This window comes from Grus americana, chromosome 3 (assembly GCF_028858705.1).
Source record: "Grus americana isolate bGruAme1 chromosome 3, bGruAme1.mat, whole genome shotgun sequence".
Taxonomy (NCBI): domain Eukaryota; kingdom Metazoa; phylum Chordata; class Aves; order Gruiformes; family Gruidae; genus Grus; species Grus americana.
The window spans coordinates 51,263,175-51,275,597 of record NC_072854.1 but is presented as its reverse complement, the minus strand read 5'-3'; the positions used below and the strand labels follow the sequence as shown (position 1 = coordinate 51,275,597).

The following is a 12,423-nucleotide window of genomic DNA, read 5'->3' as shown; positions in this document are numbered from 1 at the left end:
CTTTGGCATTTGTACTGTACTATGTAAACCCATTAAAAACATGTAATAAAAAGGCTTATATAACTTCTTAAAGCCATAATTACTATTCCAGCTGTGGTGTTTTGTAGAATTCTGAGCATTATAGATTAATCCCTTTGCCAAATTACATTTTTTTAATGAAAGATATTCATCCTTGAGCTTAGAAGTGTAAAAATGCCAGTAAAATTGATTGCATCCAAAAAAAGGGAGAAATCTGAACCCAGAGAAATACCAAAGTAATCTTTAAAACATATAGAAAATAGGAGTTTGTAATAGAAAACCAGGGCAATTTTTTAGCAGAGCTGGACACCTGCCTGGGGTTACAGAATAGATACAGGGGAAATACAGACAACAAACTAATATCACAAAAATCTTTGTGCAATGGCACACGAACTGCATATGAGCTATCACTGCTTAATTCCTGTAAACTGGAATGTCTTTTTTAAAAAATGGCAATACATGTTTTCAATATTTATACCAGTATCTGCTCAATAAAATTGCCAGCCCTTAATTTAAAAAGCAGGCAGAGTTTTACTTGTTCAGAATGATTAGACAATTTAGTAAAAGGCAGACCATCAAATCAGTGTTGTTCCTCTCCAGGAGTGAAATACAGCTGCTGGAGGCAATAGTCACATTTGTAGATACCATGAAGATTAGAGCTAAATAAATAAAGGTAAGGCCCAGGGACAGCAGAGAGCTGCAGAGCATCTTTTCCTGAAGGACCATTTCGTTCCCCTTCTCATTCCTGCAGTGAATGTATGCGCATGGATGGGTACAGGTATGTATGTGTGTGAACGCACGAGAGCGTGACTCGGAGGTAAATCTTGATCTATAATCCCCTCTTCAGGCCATTAATTATCAACTACCTCTTTCATCAAATTCAGAGTATGAAGCTAGGCTGTGGTGTTTGAATCTCTCCGTAGCTGGAGGGAAAAGAGAGCTTCTGCCCGTGCCTGGCGCTGAGCTGCTGAACAGCAAGATCAATCTTGTGTTAAGCTGCCTAAATAGCCCACGAGCTTGAGGAGAACTAATGGGACACTGCATGAATGTGGATTTTTTTTAGCTGTTATCTTCAAACCTACCAGTGGCGAGCTGAGAAGTGGTTTTAATGATCCACGCAGCTGAGCTTCAGCCTTGACAGCTGTTCAGACACGTATTTCTCAGCAGCAGTAAGTGGGTAATAGACCAATGTGGCCAATTTATTTCTCCATTGCTAACATCTGAAAGATACCAGAAAGAGATTCTTTGAGTTTTCAGTGGGATTTAAGGCACGGGAAGGAGTAAGGGCTGTACCTCCCTTGCAGAGCTGCTGGCTGCATGCAGGCTCCAGGGAGGTCTGTCACTTGGTACGCAGAGAAATACTTCCAGGATTTCCAGCTGCAGTTTTAAGCAATAGAAGTGAGACTGGGCTTGCACCGAAGCTATCACTGAGAAATCACCCAGGGAGCTATAAACATTTCATCCCACGTTCCTCAGGGCTATGGCAGAGCCTTGGCCCGTAAATGTGCAAGGCAATAAAACAGACCTGGAGCGAAGCTCTGACTCCTGCAGACTCAGGATCAGATGCACACGCATCTTCTGTGGAGAAGGACACACCGTGCTTCTCTTCATGCAGCCACTTTTAAAATGACCTTGTGAAAGTTTCTGTAGAAAACCTCTCTGTTTTCATGTGCATGGACCAACGTCGCTCTGGTTTTCAAAACATTAGCCAGGAGTGTAGGAGGGAGAAGAGGGAAAAAAGTCATCTTTTGCTCTGCCCTGTAGATTTTGGCAAGTGGCTCATACCAAGTCCAGCAGGGTTGTTAAGCAGAGTCGAAAAGAGCATTTTTATTCATTTACTCATTTTATAGGAGGAATATTTGACTTCCATTAACAGCCCTTAGAGAATCCAGGGAATTCCCAGTGGTGTTTTTCCTGCCTGGGGTTTAATTTTGCACAGAGATCTGGACAGACATTTTGACTAGCCAGAAGATAAACAGAAGCCTTGACAGTGGGTGGAGGCAGAAGATGGATGGCGGTAGGCAAGATGTTTGAACTGGAAACGGCCATAAGAGAGAACAGCATTAAATACCTGTTGCAAAGGAGAGATTTTGCTATCAATACCATCCCAGGCAAGATGTAATTTATAAGCAGCAGACAGTACCGAAGCAATGAACTTCCACTGATGTTAAACTTTTTACTTCCAGAGGTTTAGCACTGTGCTCTCACCATAGACAAATTTGTAAATACGGGAGGAATTCTACATTTTGAAAGACTTTTCCTGGAGAAATGAAGGGAGCTGTAGAAATCTGTGGCACTTACATAAAAAGTAGATACAGTAGGTCTGATGTCTGATATTGGTTATCAGGGCATAATGCTCGCTGCTCTCAGTAGAAATTGCATGCTCAGAGTTGCTGTTTCAGTTACTCCTCGCATTATGTGGCAGTACTTTATGCTCTGCTGGATCTGGTATGATATATTTTCCTCTAACTCTATCCATCCTGGTTTTGCGACAACAGGGAAGGGCAGCTATTTGCTGCCTGATTCAAAGAGTGAGCATGTTTAGCAGAAGCTGTGAAACTTTGCAGAAGCTGTATTTCCGAGCAATCACCTCAAAAAGGTCCATCCACCAGTTGAACTGGAGCTGCGTGCATTACGCTGCAATTCTGATTTGCTTTTCTTCTTAACAGGCATTGCTCACATACAGGTGTCTTTGCAGCAGATTCCTAGGGGAAGAAATTAGTTTATAATTCACTTGGTAAAATGGAAAGGATGCTGGAGACGTGAGAATGTTTTAGGTACTATCTTAATTCCCATTGATTCTCATGCCAATCCAGAGAAGATTTCTCATTGTTCCTGAGATTTCCTGAGATCCATCTCTACCACCGTTCCCTTTTTCTCTATGTTTAGAAACCCTCTATTGTGTTTTAAACCAGCAGACTTACATTCAAAAGAGATAGGGGAGAAGCATGAGAAATTCAATCATTTGTTAAAATACAAAAGCAAAATGAAAACACTGAGTTAAATTCACAAACTGTTCTTTATCAGGATCGCTCTTAGCATGCTCACAGATTGGGGCTGATCGGCTTTCTGAGAAAGGTAATGTCTCATACAAGGTCGGCATTTACAGTTACAGCTCAGCGATGACAAGAACAATGGCTGGATTCAAGTGTTTGAGCTTTCCGTTGAAGCTATACAATGAGAGAAGAACAACAAATGAACCTGTGATAATAAAACCAAGAAAGACCTTGTAGTTTTTATTCTGCTCAGTCAGACCTTTTTATTTGAATATGCATTGTGCAAGCTTTTAGGAAAGCTTCAGTTTCTCAAGGATTAAACTTTAAGAGAGAGCTTTAAAATGTATGTGGGAACTTTATACTTTTTGAGTCTTGACCTTTATACTCCTGCCTTTAAGATTTTCTCCATACCCATACAAACACAAACTTTTATTTTAATAGGACCTTCACACACCACTATTGACCAGATGCTGATACTCTAAAACAACCTCGGTGCTAAGAATTTTCGGATATAGTGATTTTGGCTAGCAGTACTGCAACTTTTGTGTCTTGTCACATTTATCCCTGCATTTAGTGTACTTGACATATGTCTAAACCTCTCTCCCCTGAGCAGTGGCATTACTTCTCTCCTCCCGATGGATGATGTCATTTCACTCGGAGGAGCAGGGTGATGCACAGACGTCCATGTGCCAGTCCGAGCGACCTTCTGCTGATGAACTCCAGGAGATGCTCATGGATGGAGCCAAGTGCCTGTCTCTCAAGCTGATGTCAGCTATGGTTGTTGCAGTCACACTCTCTTTCTGCCCTCACAAGTGTGTTCCTCCCTTGCACTAGTACCAGGGCTTGTCTGATCCACTCATGAGCCACCTTAGGGGGGTGGAAACAGAGGAAAAGCGTATGGTTGTCAGCCAGGTCAGCTGGCAAAGCCAACTCACTTCCCCGTGGCAAGCACCAGAGCCTGCCCAAGGGAAGGACAGGGACCCCTGAGCAGGGGCAGGGGGAGAAGCGCTCTGATCTGCACTGCATTTCTCTGGAGGCATAAACCGCCCAGAGGCTGTTCCACATTGGCTGTAGGCTGACCAAAAGAAAGGATGGTACCCAAAAGGGTGTCCAGGTCTGTTAGGAAACTGCTCCAGATAGAGTTTTTCTTGAATTAGTTTTCATCTGGGTCATTGTCCTGGTTTGGCTTAGCTTAGGACAAAGGAGCCCCCCTCCTGCTACAGGAATGGCAGGCAGGGCTGCCACCTACCCCCTTCCACCCCTGCATTTAGGGTGGTTTCAAACAACATGGAATTGCTTTAACCTAATTTAGAAGAATAGTTTACCTAAAAAAGAGGACAGCAATGTTTAAATGGCAGGGAGCATGCACCTGGCCTGCCAGTGCATCTGTGCTTGGAGCCATGCTGGAAATCCCAGTCCTGCAGACAGATCACGGCTCCCTCCCTTATCTTCCTGCGTGCAGCTCCTCCATTCTGCTGCCAGCAGGTCTGGTTGCTCGGCCGTTGGTGGGCTCCGCTTCTCCCAGTGCTCCTCTCTGACCTGCTCCTCTAGCAGCAGCCAGCTCTGGCTCTGCCCCAGGCTGTGAATAGACACGAGACTTCAGACAGGAGCAGTGCTGGCTGCTGCTGGGGAGAGGACAGTGGGAAGGAGGAAGACGGAGCTCAGTGCAGGAAGCCTCTCCTTTGCCAGCAGAGAAGGCAGGGGCGCTGGAAGCACAGCACTGCACACAGGGGACAAGAGTCACAACCTCCTCCCCCTATTCAGTGAAAGAAATGGGGAGTGGGCATGCATGTGTCCTGTGCATCCCACCTGGGAACACATTTACTACTCGCTGGGCTGCATGTGCAGCAAAATGACTGCCATCGACCTCCCCATTCCCACAGAGCTCACCTCCTGCCGTGGACACGTCTCCCCACCTGCGGTTACTGCTTCAGAAAATCCCACCGACCACCACTACATTACTCAGTGATGGTTTAGTGTTGTGGCTTAAGACCAAAGCCGGCCTGCATGCTTCAATATTTCTGTTTTGAGACCTCCCACGGAGGTGAGTGGGATGCCTGTCCCTGCACTGCCTTGTGTGCCCTGCTCAGCTCACCTGGAGCATTTCCCTCATGGGTGAAACCAAGGACGTGCCATGAAAACTCACAGCTGGCCTGTGCTGACTGAGGAGAGAAGCTATGACACAAAATATAGACTTACAGGAGTAATTCTTTTATTCATGCACATAAGGTGTCCCAGCCAAATTGGAGCACCCCAACTGTGGTTTCATGCAGGGTTCTCATACCCTTCAAATGTTCAGGTCCAACATGATTTGACTAATCACTAACACCCACACTACTGATTACTAATCATAGTAAAACTTTGCAAAGCAACTCTGTTCTTGCTGCTTGTCTATTGATCCAGACGTCCCTGGAGTCAGCCTTGCTCGAGTAACTTATCTGTAACGCCATGCGATGCTGGGAGGGTTTCACAGCTGTGTCAGCAGGGCTGGGGTGCTGGCGTTATCTTGGCTGTCCGGGGGCATCCTTTATCCTTCATGGACAGCTCTAATCTTCCAAGAAGCAAAGTCCTTACTTCTTCCAGGGCCAGGCTGCCCTTTAGTTTGTTTTACTTAACCCTGAACAATACCAAAGTCTCCAGTAAAATTCCACTACCCCCTTACATTACAGTGTATAATGCGAACTTATATCTATCTATCCATCTATACAAGTTAATACACTTCCACACTACAAAGATGGGTCGATATAATAGTTAGGGAGGGGAGTTTTCCGAACAGATGTCGTCTACTACGCCCGGCCTTGGGGGCAGCGTGAGTCTGGGTGCACGCACAAGCGACACGCACGTGTGGCACGCTACCGGCAAGGGCCGCGGCCGTGAAGGCAGCAGCCCCACGCTCGTGCCCGAGCACTGACCCACGCGCCGTGGGGCCGCCGGGGAGGGGAGCGTTCCGTGGACCGACCGCAGGCCGGGCAGCCCCGGCGCCCCGCAGCCCCCCGCCGGGCCGGGACAGGGGCAGGGGCATCCCGGCCCCTCCCCGGCCGGCCCCGCTCGGGGCGGGGTCTCCCAACTTTCAGCGGCGGCCGCGGGGCCCGGCCCGCCGGCGGCATGAGCCCTGCGGCGGGGCGGGGGGGCGGCAGCGCCGGGCAGGGCGAGCCCCCGCCGCCATGCCCAAGGAGCGGCCGCTCTGGCGGGGCCCAGCCTTCCGCCTCTGCCTGCTCTCGGCCGCGCTCTTCCTCTGCCTCCAGCTGGGCATGAGGCGATCCTGGTGCGCGGAGGAGAAGCCCCGGGCTCCGGCGGCAGTGGCGGCGGGGCGGGCGCCTCCCCCGGCCCGCGGCACGGAACAGCACCCGGGCGCGGCGGTGGCGGGCAGGCGGCGGGTCACCTACGTGCGGAGCGGCCGGCGGGGGAGCGCCGCGCCCGGCTGCTGCCCCCTGCAGCCCCCAGCCGGCCGCCGCAGGAAGGTAGGGCGGGCTGCGGGGGGACGGGGGCGGGAGGGGGAGAAGTGCCCGCCGTGTCGTGACAGGAGCGCCGCAGCGTCGCGACAAGCGCGGTGCCACGGCGCTCCCTTTCCCCCTGAGGCGGAGCTGAGGGTGACCGGGCTTCTGGGGTCCCTGAGCCGTCCCGGTAGGGGATGGGCTTTGTGGTCGCTGGTGGACGTCCGTCCGTAGGAGCCCCGGTTTGCAGATGTGGCCTCTCGCTGAGGTGTCACTGGTACCCGAAAAGTGGAGACTGAAGGGTGTTGGTGAGGTGTGTCGGCAGGTGACGGTGGCTTCCCATCCTTGCAAGGCTTCTCGTGGTCAGGGATTTTTGAGCAATGCCGTTAAGCTGCAGGAAAGGTGGAGACCTCAGCCTGGAAAGGTAACCTTGGCTTGGAGTCACACAGCTTGCTCAGCAGGCTGAAACACTCACAGCAAGACCAAGCTTGGGAAAGTCCTTGGCCCTTGGCATTCTTGGCATCCAAATGTTGTTTCATTTGCTGAAAGCCATCAAGAAATGTTTCTAAGACAAGGTCTTCATGAGAATTAATGAGTTAGTTAATGAGTTGGTAAATGGACCTGTAATTAGGTTCAGACGTGGTAATGATTGTAAAGCCTTTTAGAGATGTGAGGACCATCATTAGCATCTGGAGTTCAGCAAGAGTGAGGAATGTCAGTACTAACTTCTCCCACCAGTAGCAGGATGCTGCCTTCTTCAACAAGCTCCATGCTGTCTTCTGGTAGATGCCAGTCTCTCAGGAATCACAGATTCAAATGTTTATCTTGTGGAGGTTTTTTTGCAGTCTTCTGGGGGGAGAAGAGCCAGCTTTCAAAGGCTGGGAAAGGATAGTTTGTCACCTATGGAATGTGTGCCTCACCACCCTCACAGTGAAGAATTTCTTCCTTATATCTAATCTAAATCGACCCTCCTTCAACTTAAACCCATTACCCCTTGTCCTGTCACTCCACTCCCTGATAAACAGTCCCTCCCCAGCTTTCCTGTAGGCCCCCTTCAGGTACTGGAAGGCTGCTGTAAGGTCTCCCCAGAGCTTTCTCTTCTCCAGGCTGAACAACCCCAACTCTCTCAGCCTGTCCTCACAGGAGAGGTGCTCCAGCCCTCTGATCATCTTCATGGTCCTCCTCTGGACTCTCTCCAACATGGTCCTCCTCTGGACTCTCTCCAGCAGTCTTTCTTGTACTGATGATGCCAGAGCTGGATGCAGTACTCCAGGTGGGGTCTCATGAGAGCAGAGTAGAGGGAGAGAATCAGCTCCCTCGACCTGCTGGTCACGCTTCTGATGCAGTGCAGGATACAGTTGGCTTTCTGGGCTGCAAGTGCACATTGCTGGCTCTCATCCACCAACACCCCCAAGTCCTTCTCCTCAGGGCTGCTCTCAAACCTAATTCAATTTCATGATTTTTGAGGAAATCCTAGCAGAGAACTAGCAGTAGGAGAGGGTGTTCATCGTACCAGAGAACTGGCAGCGCCTTGCGGTGTTGGAGAGCTTAAGGTTCTGGGAAGCCCACGGTACATTTTGGTGTGTTTCCAGGTGAAGTGAAACATCATTGCTGTGGTTTGTGGTGTTTGGCACCTAGCTGCTGAGGTCTCATTTGAATCCCACTAATTAAGTCAAGTGAAAAATATTAGTAAATATAATACAGGCTGGAGTTACCAGGTTAAGTTTGAGATCATCAGGTGTCTTCCATGTTCAGCTATTTGACTTGAGCATGTTGCTTCAGGCTAAGAAAACCTACTGCTTAAAGTGTAGTTGAGGCTTTGGAGACAGTGGGAGTGAAATTCTGGGAGTTACTGGTTTTGAAATAGAGTTGTTAAATAGAAATGTAGGGGGAAAAAGTGATGAGAAACTAGAAGTGGTCTGAGTGCTGCTATTTTTTTCTTGTGGAAGTGGAAATCACACATGATAGCTAAAAATAAAATGGAGTAATTTAGTTTTGTTTGTTTGGCTGGGTTTTTTTGTTGGTTGGTTGGTTGGTTTTTTTTAATCAGGAAACATTGTATTTCACTTCAGACTGTTTTAAGACAAGACAGGGTCTCTTACCAGAAAAGGCTGCTTAAATTGGTCATCCGTGACTTCTTCCAGCAGCTCTGGAGAAAGGTGGCAGCATGCAACCACTGCCAGGCAGCGTGCTGGCGTGGGTAAATGCTGCCTGGGGGAGAGGGGCCGGGTCCCTGCTGTAACAGGGATTGCCTTTTGCTGTGAGTTTTGTATGCTTTGGTGTCTTATATCTGTCTGTAAACCATTGTCAGTCTGTTTTTGAAGCCTGCAGAGGTTTTCAGGTATGCATTTTTCCCCCTGCTGCTGATTGTTGTGTTGGAATATGTTGAGATACGTGAGCCAGCAGGATGGCAGTAATGAAAAATCAGTGAGGCCAAACCTTGCTCTTTTTTCCTAGTGCCGCTTGGTTATAACTGCTCACACTTACATCATTGAATTAACACAGAAGACCGATGAACAGAGTATTTCCATAGGTCTAACTGAATATCCTACTTTGTGGCCATACAAAAAAATTGCAAAAACATGCAGGGAAATTATTTTATGGCTACTTTGAATCACTATAAAGTTTCCTGAAGCAGAGTTGTGTTATTTATTTCCCAAGCATAACTGCAGTCAACCAACCAACACCACCAAAAGTGAAAAAAGACCTAGACAGGATGGGAAAGACAATGACTCGTCCATAAATGGTCCCTGCGTCTGCAGGCAACTGCCTGTGCAGTCGCATGCGCTTTTCCTGACCGCTTGTAAACCTCTGTCAGCGGAGATGGTGGCTGTAGGGCAGATGGGAGGGTTTGACCACCAAGGTTACAAGTGTCTATTTGTGCCTTAAGATGCATGCATAAAAATTGCTAAGTGAAAGCAGCAGGGAATAAAGTAACTTAGCTATGTGACAGCTCTGGGAGCTGCCGGAGTTGCCTGTCCTGGTGCCTTTGGGAACTGTGTTGCTCCCAGGTGTTTAGCTCCTGGTGGAGCTTACCAAAGAGCAGATGCTGCTGCTCTTGCTGACAAATAATAAACAAAATTTGTCATTGAGGGCATATCATGGTCATCTGAAGAATGGGAAGAGTTATATGTTGTGCTGCAAATGTAAAGCAAATGGAAGTTTGTAATCCCACTCGTATTTTGGTCCCACCAAAAACTGTGGTGTTGCTAATAAAATGCCCAACTACGTTTATAAACCGTGATTCTAAGCTCTGGTTGTGTTAAGCACTGATCTGGTAACACATGGAGCAGATAAAAACTCCAGCTACATGGAAACATGCAAATTCTGCCATGTATACTTGCTCTTGCAATAGGTATTAGTGAGGTCTGCACCCACATAGTGCTACAGGCACATGAGATGAGTTTTAAAATGTTATTACAGGGTGTGATGGTAAAAAAAAAAAAATGTTTCATTTGGAATTTGAAATAACAGCAAATTCTTATCGAAGTGATTGCAATAACAAGGTTATGTTGGCTCTCCTGCTCTGAAATGGGGAGGAGCCCTATCCCAGAGTCTGGGGAAGAAAAGCTGGAGTCCTTTGCCTTCTGGGCAGACTTATTTCCATGGAGGAGGAGGGGGGAGAAGAAAAAAGTTTTATATGGTTATGCATGAAAGAAAAAAGGCTGATGTTAGTCTGGGCAGGTGTTTTAATTTCCCGCAGTGCTACGTGCTGATGCAGCAAGCGCTGTGACTATGTCTCTCCTAAAAACCAAGATTCAGGGTCGTGCCTTCTATGTGGGCTTAGGGGGGCTGTGCCGTGCGGGACTCCTGGCTTGCAGAAATGCTTGAGGCTGCAGCCACAAGTGTGTCTTCTGAAAGTCTGCCTGCTGGAAGACAAGCATAGTACTAAATTTAGTTTGAAAGTGTTATATCAGCTGGAAATCACTTTGTTGTTGTGGCTGTCCAAAGGTGGGGAGTGCGGTACGCTGCAGAAGCTAATCTGGTGTTATTTTCATCTCATATCTGGGGATATAAAAATGTTTGCATTCAGTGATTAAAAGCTAAGTGTTAGATTTTGCTGCCTTGGCCCATTTGTATTTTCTCTGGGATTATTTTGAAACATGAAGTATCATTGCCTAAAGCAGAACAATTTTGTGAGATTATATTTTTATAGGCATCACACTTGCATACATTTGTATTTTGGTTCTTTGAAAATACAGACTAATTGTGTTTTGCTGTTGCTTGTTGGATTGCAGGGTTTATTTTCTTTAAATAAGAACTATTTTGGAGAGGTTACCGCTTTTCTGATAATAGTCTCATCTTTAAGGTAATTGAAATCTGCAAATTATTTTGAAGTGATATCTTTGAAGTTATGTGGAACAAGTGGCAGTTCAAAATAACCTCATGCAATTTAGCATCGCATTAGCACTAAGATTTTACTTAATTAAAATTAAATTTAAAATTTATTTGAATATTAATTTTAAAATGACAATGTTACTTACATTTATGTTGGCAATATGTAGGGTTTATGCCAAAAGTCCTTTTTAATTCTTCTACAAATCTGGTAAAAAATGTGTCAGATGTTTTCATTGCCTATTTGTATGTATAGGGTTTTCAAGCTCACTTCACATTTTTAAAAATCTGGTAAACTTTGAGTGCTACTTTTATAGGAAGTTACTCTGCCTCTTGATGAGCAGGAGACAAAATTCTTGGAGAAAACTTGGTTATTCTGAAGTCAAACGTATCCGTCTCTTTTTCCGTATCCCACGGTGTAATAGCTGGCCTGTTTTGGATTAGGATTTAACTGTTATAAAAGTTTATTCATTATGTATGCCTGGAGCAATGTTTTAATGTTACAGCAAAGTTTAACAGCACAGACCGAGCTTTGGAAGCTGTGCAGCCAGTCACATCAGGCTGAGTTTAAAGGAGCAGATTAGCCCAGGCTGAGCCAAAACAAGGGAGCAGCTGGGGCAGCAGCATGGGTCAAGGCAGCCTTTTGGATCTCCTAGTGAATTTAAATCCAGAGCTTATTCCCGTCACTTCACCTGCATACCAGACATCACAAGCTTTTCAGCATGCAGCAGTGTTCTCTAAATGCTGCAGCGAGGAGTGAATAGCGTCCTAGCTTTCATGAACCTGAGTAGCAGCTGTAGCTCTGTTGCAGAGGAGTGCAATGCTGAAGAGCTGGATATTGGTTATTCTTTTGAGTGTGTCTACTTCTGGGTGCCTCCTTTAATAACAGGTAGACAAACTGGAGACAGTCTCAATGGGAGGAAAAAGGCATTAAGAGATGCGGGAAGGCAGGCTTGCAGGGAAAGCCTGGCAGAACTGGTACTTGCTTTGAATAGGGGAAAGTAGGTTTTGAGAGGAATGTGCCAACACTCTTCAAACTAAAAAAAAAAATAATTTTTTTGAAGGGCATAATGACTGCTTGTTCCCTGTGTCCACTGCAAGTAGGACGAGAAGTAACTGGCTTAATTTTCAGGCAAGATATTAGGAACATCTTTTAACTCTGCAGTTGGGTAAGCAGTGGAAAGGCTCCCTAGAAAAATGTGAACTTTGGGTGTCCACACAGGGAAGGTCTAGGTATCCTTAGTTGTGCTTCAGGGCTGGGAGGTAGTCAGTCAAACTCCTGACATCCCTCTGTCTACATTTACCTGCTCTGCAATTAGAGGAGCCGTCTGGCAGGTATGATGTGATTAGCCAAACTGGAATTTAGCCTGAACGATGATCTAACATCAATGTAATAAAAAGAGGTAATGGGGTCTTTAAAGACTATAAGCAATCCTTGCTTTGACTTAATACCTCACTAGAGAGACCAGACCCCACCATAATTATCCTGTGATGACTTAGTGGACCCCAGAGGAAGGAACACTACTTGACAACTTTTTTCCCTTCCAGCACTTGGAGATCTCTTACCAAATATAAACCGACCCAGAGTTGCTCAGCTTCTAAGATTATCACAAGGTAGGAGCTTGTGGCTTCAGGCTATG

The 12,423-nt window shown here is 46.6% G+C and overlaps 1 protein-coding gene across 1 annotated transcript in view; it reads left to right on the top strand.

The window, feature by feature from the left end:
• Window positions 1–5,510: 5,510 nt before the first annotated feature.
• Window positions 5,511–12,423, top strand: part of METTL24 (methyltransferase like 24) — a 54,663-nt gene continuing 47,750 nt past the window's right edge. Inside the window, exon 1 of the mRNA XM_054820559.1 lies at window positions 5,511–6,475. Within this exon, the coding sequence (XP_054676534.1) occupies window positions 6,179–6,475 (297 nt within the window). The 5' untranslated portion in view covers window positions 5,511–6,178. The remainder of the gene's footprint in view (window positions 6,476–12,423) is intronic.